At 36.5% G+C, this 7,716-nt stretch overlaps 1 protein-coding gene across 1 annotated transcript in view; it reads right to left on the bottom strand.

The window, feature by feature from the left end:
- LEO1 (Leo1, Paf1/RNA polymerase II complex component, homolog (S. cerevisiae)) overlaps positions 1-7,716 on the bottom strand; it is a 53,343-nt gene that overhangs the window by 42,506 nt on the left and 3,121 nt on the right. Inside the window, exon 2 of the mRNA XM_012658093.1 lies at positions 1,336-2,088. Coding sequence (XP_012513547.1) covers positions 1,336-2,088 — 753 coding nt within the window. The remainder of the gene's footprint in view (positions 1-1,335; positions 2,089-7,716) is intronic.

The following is a 7,716-nucleotide window of genomic DNA, read 5'->3' on the forward strand; positions in this document are numbered from 1 at the left end:
TGTTTAATTAAAAACTTGATGAAAATCAACCAAACCACAGTACAACTAGTGAGAGTTAAGCAGGATGACCAGCTCCAAGATTCCCTACTATGACTCTAATCTTCAGTCAATCTGCTCGTATTTAGGAGGTAGTGCATGAGCCTTAAAGATTCTGATAATGACATAAACAACCCTACTCTGAACTAGTTATTGAATATTTACTGCATTCACAGTCTACACAGACCTATATACATCTCTGGAAACACTCTGCCCTCTTCTCCCAATAATGCCAAAATGTAGTTCTGAATGCTATCCTGTGACATATGTGCTACAGAGGAAAAGATTCCCCCACATTTATACTAAGAGGACAGGATCAAAATGTAATTAATATAACCAATCACTTACAGAAATGAAGCAATCCAGACAATACTTCAGGAAGACTTCAACCTAATTAAGGTGACTTTTATATAATACAAAGAAATGTGATCTCAAATTTCTTTTTTACACTCCATAGGAAGGATATGTTACTTGAGCAGAATAGTCTAAATGACAATTATATAAGGGGGATGCAGAAGCCCAAGTTTGGCTGCATGTTTCCTGTAGTCTTTAGCGAATGAGTGCTTTGACCCAAGCTCATCTCTCTCTGTAGGGTGAGGACCCACACATCAAACTGGCATAGCTCACAACACTGACATAGCTCACTGTCCACTGAGATCATCCAGCCCTGTTTACATTTTCTAGATGTTACACTCCCTAGGCAACCTCCTGATTATTATAATTTGGTATCCACTATAGATTTACCCCAAGGAAAGAATGCAATGATAAGGAAGAAATAACTGGTCCTCTTGAAACAATTTCACAATTCAATTTTCATACATTAGTTTTTTGTAAATTTGATTAGTTTGAGTAAACTCCTTAGAGCCTGACTACCTCCGGATGATCAGATTTTGGATCTTAAAAATGTGAGCTGGAACATCTCAGTGCCCACATCTCAGTACAGCTACTCTATGGGGACATTTCAATGTTACTGTTTTTTCCCCAGGCACATGAGGCACGCTCTTTACCCACTGAAATGGAACCAACTCATTATCTAGCTCCTCTAGCACCATACACACCTCTCTAAAACTGTCCTATTTGTTTTTCCCATGATCTATCATCAAGGGATAGAAGGGAAACAGAGAGAAAGAATAAATGGATTAGAAAGATTTACAAGTAAAACGTATAGAGTTAGAAAAGGTTGAAATGGGGGACAGAAGAAAAAAATAAGGTAATGATGGGAATGAAAAAAGAACAAATGGGCCACTGCTGTATCTGGATGTTTCTCCTAAACCATTTTGGTTCTTATAAATGTGTTACCTGATTTATGGTCCTGTTCCTCTTCATCATCCGAATGCCTACGTTCTTCATCTGAGGCCTGTGGCCTTTCATCATCAGAATTTTGCATTTTCTCATCATCAGACAACTGTGGTCGTTCTTCATCATCAGAATTCTGTTTCTCATCATCATTATCAGAAGCCACTGGCTGTTCATCATCAGAATTAGCCTTTTCCTCCTCAGACAGCTGTCTGTCATCATCGGAAAGCTGAGGCCTCTCCTCATCATCTGTGTTCTGCATTTTCTCGTCATCATCAGAATTCTGTAGCTTATCTTCATCAGATCCTTGTGCCCTCTCCTCATCATCAGAATTTTGTATCTTTTCATCATCTGACTGGTCACTTTTATCTTCTCTGTCCCACTTTTCGTCATCTGATTGTGCTTTTTCAGAACCTTCTGCTTCTGAGTGGTGGCTCCCTCCATCTGATCTATGACCTTCATCTTCATCATCATTATGGACATCCGATCCACTGTGCTGATCTACATCTGAGGGGTCATTGTCTTCATGGTCAGAATGCTCAGAAGCTTCTGATCTATTGTCTGATCTCTCGGAGTGATTATCACTGCCGCTATGATGAGAAGCTCCCTCATCCTCACTGTCATCTCCAAACAGTTCCTTATTACTTGGTTGTCCTGAATCACCTCTTTCATCTTGATCGCTTTCACTTCCAGAGGCATTACTGCCAGAAGCAGCATTCTCTTGATCAGAATCTGAGTCAGATCCAGAATCAGAATCTATGGGATTATATAAACACAGGGTAACATCAGCAAAACGAGTCAGAGTAAGGTACTCCAAAAGTCCTTCCCAACATAAAAGCAATGAAGAAACTGGCAAAAAAAAAAAACTGGTTAGAATCCACTTCTCAGTACTTGGGAGAGACTAATCAAAAGTTGGAGCAACCAGGAGAATGCTTACTCAAGAAAACTAGCTGAATCTCAGTAAACAACCAGAACTTTGTGGTATATTAACTTACCCTGGTCCCATCCCCAGCTCCCTAGCTTAATGATGCCTTAAAAATAACAGTCTGCATTTCTGGTACAGGTACCACTACTGGAGGAAGCAGAATGGACCTTATTTACGAAGAATTGTGATTGTTAGTTTTGACCTGTCTGGTGGTGGCTCCCTGAAGGACTAGCTCAAAGGGCTTGCCTTTATCTCACCTATCTTAGAACTCCCAATGCCAAGGCAGTTACATGCTACATGGGGGAGAGGGAGTTGTCAAAAACATTAACAGGAAAATGTACTAGTCACCTCTGCCAGGAACAATGAATAGTAACAGTTAGGGCAAACAAGAGAGTAATCAAAAAGCTTGGGAGGAAAGACTGGGGAATACAATGATATGGAGAGTAAGGAATTTTAAAAAGCTCCTACATATTCTTGGACATCTATTAGAGAAGGTCACACACACGCCAAGGACCATGCACATGCTCAGGAAAGAACTGAGAAGGCCTTAAGCTCTCACTTCTGGCTGAATTTCAGGCTCTGTGCAAAAAGGAAATGAAGGCAAAGGCAGGGTTGTACACTGCCTGGCTGAGTGTAGAAAGCATGCCCTAACACACACACAGAGCCAACCTGGAAAGACTGGGAGATTCTCGGGGTTCTAAGCATTTAAGGAAATCCCTGTCCAACCACTAGCTGACCACTAAGGTAACAGAACAGAGACCTCAATGGCCACACACAACAAAGATTACAGACTTTACAAAAGTAGTTCAAAAGAGTCACCAAACAAATAAACAACTACTGCTACAACGAATAGCAATGAAAAATCCTGGGGAGGAGACAGAATGTACTATAGATTTCCTGAGTTGCCACATTATATTTAAAATACCCAGTAATTAATAAAAAATTATAAGGCATGCAAAGAAACAAGAAAGCATGGTCCATACATAGGAAAAAGGCTAGAAACTGCCCCTGAAGAAGACCAAACACGAAAATGGTGTGTTACCAAATCTGGAATTGTAAAGTACAATAACTGAAATAAAATATTAACTAGAGAGACTCGACAGATTTGAGCAGGAAGAAGAAAGAATCAGCAAATTTGAAGACAGGTCAATTCAGATCATCCAATCTGAGGAACAGAAAGAGAAATGAAAGAAGAAAAATGAACAGAGCCTACCAGACTTGCGGGGCACCATTAAGTATCTTAATATACACATAATGAAGTCCCCTCTCCCAGAGGAGAAAAGAGAGAGAAAAACAGAAGGAATATTCTTAAAAATAATGGCTGAAAACATCCAAGAAGTTCAATGAATGCCAAGTAGGACAAGCTTAAAGAGGCACATCACTATCAAACTGCCAAAGACAAAGAAAGAATCCCAAAAGCTGCTAAAGAGAAGCAACTCATCCCATACAAGGGATCCTCAATAAGGATAATAGCTGATTTCTGATTTCTCAATAAGGATAACACCTGATTTCTTATCAGAAACTATGAAAGCCAAAAGGTTTCCACAAGACGACATACTCAAAGTGCTGGAAAAAAAAAAGACTGTCAACTGAGAAATTTTATATTCAGCAAAACTATGCTTCAAAAACTGAGATATAAGAAAAGAAAAAATAGATAAATTAGACTTTCTCAAAATGAAAAACTTGTGCAACAAAAGACATTATTAAGAAAGTGAAAAAAACATGGATGTAGAGAGTGGAATGATAAGACAATGGAGATTCAGAAGGGTGAGGAGGTGGGAGGAAATTACTTAATAAGTGTAATGTACATTATTCAGGTGACAGATACCCTAAAAGTCCTGATTTGACCGCTATGCAATCTATGTAACAAAATTGCACTTGTACCCCATTAATTTATAAAAATTTTTAAAAAGTGAATAAACAACTTACAGAATAGAGAAAAATATTTGCAAATCATACATCTGATAAGTGTCTAGTATCCAGAATATACAAACATGTACAACAATAAGATAACTCATTTTAAAAAATGGACCAAGGGCTAGGCATGGTGGTGCATGCCTGTAATCCCAGCTACTCAGGAGGCTGAGGCAGGAGGATTGCTTGAGCCCAGGACTTTAAGACCAAAATAGGCAACACAGCAACACCCTACCTCAATCAAGCAATCAATCATGAACAAAGGATTTGAACAGACATTTCTTCAAACAAAGTTTCACAAATGGCCAAAAAGTACATGAAAAGGTGTTCAACATCATTAGCCTTTAGGGAAATACAAACTGAAACCATCACGAGATAGCATGAGATACCACTTAACACCATCAAGAATGGCTATATTTAAAAAATAAAAATAAAAACATAAAATAAGTGTTGGCAAGGATGTGGAGAAATGGAACCCTTGTACATTGCTGGTGGTAAGGTAAAATGGTTCAGTCACTGTGGAAAACAGTTTGGCCATCTCTCAGAAAGTTAAAGAATTAAAATATGATTCTACAATTCTACTCCTACATATATCCTCCTAAAAATTGAAAACAGGCACCCAGATACTTGTATATAAATGTTCATAGCAGCACTATTCAAATAGCGAAAAGGTGGAAACAATCTAATGTCCATCAACAGATGAATGGACTAACAAATTTGGGATATACACATACCATGGAATATTAAGTCATTAAAAATGAATGAAGTACTAATACATGCTACAATGCCTTGAAGACATTATTCTAAGTGAAAGAAGCCAGACACAAAAGGCCACACTGCATAATTCCATTTATAAGAAATTCCCAGAATAAGTAAATCCAGACACAGAAAGCAGATGGGTGGCTGACAAGTGTTGGGAGAAGGAATACATAAGGAATAAGTGCTTAATGCATTCAGAGTTTTACTTTAGTGGGATGAAAATATTTTGTAACTAGATAGAGGTAGTGGTTGAACAACTATGTAATTATACTAAGTACCACTGAATTGTTCACTTTAAATGGTTAGTTTATGTTATGTAAATTTCTCAATGAAAACAAAAATGTCAAAATTAAGACATTTCCAGATAAACACAAACTGAGAGTTTGCTGCTAGTAGACCTTCCCTACAAGATACACTAAAGGGAGTCCTTAAGGCTGAAATGAAAGAACAATAAACAATGACTTGAATCCATTATGAAGAAATAACATCAGTAAAGATAACTAAATACGTAACTATAAAAGCCAATATTAATGTATTTCTAGTTTGTAACTCCTTTTCTCTTTTCAACTAGATTTAAAAGATAACTAAATAAAACAGTATTATAAATCTACGTCGTTGAGCAGACAATGTATAAAGACATAATTTGTGACAATATAACAACATAAAGGCAAGAAAATGAACTATATAGGAACAAAGTTTTTGTATACTATTTAAATTAAGGTGCTATTGGCCAGGCACTGTGGTTCACATTCTGTAATCCTAGCACTCTGGGAGGCCAAGATGGGAGGATCACTTGAGCCTAGGGGTTCAAGACCAGGCTGGGTAATAGTTGAGATCTCATCTCTACAAAAAATAAAAAAGTTAGCCAGGCATGGAGGCACACGCCTATAGCACAGCTACTTAGGAGGCTAAGGCAGGAGGATTGCCTAAGCCCAAGAGTTTGAAGTTGCAGTGACCTGTGATGACACCACTGCACTCTAGCCCAGGCAACAGAGCTAGACCCTGTCTCAAAAATAAACAAACAAGTAATAAATAAGGGTGTTATTAATCCAAAGTAGATTGTTATAAATTACAATGTTAATCATAATCTCCAGGGTAACTAACCACTAAGAAATAAAACTAAAAAACATATAGGAAAAGAATCAAGAAAGGAATCAAAACAGTTATACTAGAAAACGGAGGAATTGAGGGGAAAAGGTGTGACAAATAGAACACAAGAAGCAAAGTGGCAGAACTCCTTTCTTAACAATATTACTTTAGATATAAATGGATTAAACTCTCCAATTAAGGTTGAAATTGGCAGAATGGATTAAAAAATGACCCAAAAAGATACACACTGTTTACAAAAGACTCACTTTAGGACCAAATATATACACAAATGGGTTGAAAGAGAAAGCAGAGAAAGATATTCCATGTAAATAGTAACCAAAAGAGGGCTATAGCGGGTATACTAATATCAGACAAAATAGATTTTAAAACAAAAAGTTACAAGAGACAAAGAAGGACATTATAAAATGATAAAAGGGTCAATCCATCATGAAGATATAACAATTATAAACCTATATGCACCTAAAAACAAAACGGACAGAATTGAGGGGAGAAACAGATAGTACAATGTAATAGCTAAAGACTTCAATAATGGCTAGGACTAGACAAAATATCAATAAAGAAACAGAGGACTTGAATGTCACTGTTTGAACAACACTATAAACCAGCTAGACATAATAGACATCAATACGAAGCTCCATCCAATAAGAGGAGAATATGCATTCTTCCCACATGCACATGGAACATTCTACAGGATAGACCATGTTAGGATACAAAATAAGTCACAATAAGTTTTAAAACACTGCAATCATACAAAGTATGTTCTCTGACCACAATGGAATAAAATTAGAAATCAATAACAGAAGGAAATCAGAAAAATTAACATATATGGGGTAATTATCACACTTTTAAACAACCAAGAACTCAAAGAAATCACCAGGGAAATTAGAAAACATTTTAAGATGAATAAAAATAAAAACAAAATATACCAATACTTACGGTGAAAGCAGTGCTCAAAGGGAAATTTATAACTGTAAACACATACATTAGAAAAGAGAAATCTCAAATCAATAACATAACCATTAACCTTAAGGAATCAGAAAAAGAAAACTAAGCCCAAAACAAGCAGAGGGAAGGAAATAACAATCATTAGAGCAGAGATAAATGAAATAGAGAATGGAAAAGCAATGGAGAGAATCAATGAAACTAAAAGTTTGTTCTTTGAAAACGTAAATGAAATCGACAAACCTCTAGCTAGAATGACCAAGAAAAAAAGAGAAGATTCAAATTACTAAAAGCAGGAACGGAAGTGGTGACATTATTACCAACCTTACAAAAATAATAAGGATTATAAGAGAATATTATAAACTGTATGCCAACAAATTAGATAACTTAAATGAAATGGATTAATTCCTAGAAACACATAAACTATCAAAATCGACTGAAAATAAAACAGAAAATCTGACTAGACCTAGAACCAACAAGAGTTTGATTCAGTAATGAGAAATCTTCCAACAAAGAAAAGTCCAGTACAAGATGGCTTCCCTGGTAAATCCTATCAAATGTTTAAAAAAGAATTAACACCTATCCTTCTCAAACTTGGCCAAAAAATTGCAGCAAGGGAACACTTCCTAACTCATTCTATGAGGCCAGCATTACCCTGATACCAAAGCCAGACCAAGATATCCTAAGAAAACTAAAGACCAATATCCCTCATGAATATAGATGCAAAAATCATT

The sequence above is a fragment of the Propithecus coquereli genome, unplaced genomic scaffold, assembly GCF_000956105.1.
Source record: "Propithecus coquereli isolate 6110/MARCELLA unplaced genomic scaffold, Pcoq_1.0 Scaffold57, whole genome shotgun sequence".
Classification (NCBI taxonomy): domain Eukaryota; kingdom Metazoa; phylum Chordata; class Mammalia; order Primates; family Indriidae; genus Propithecus; species Propithecus coquereli.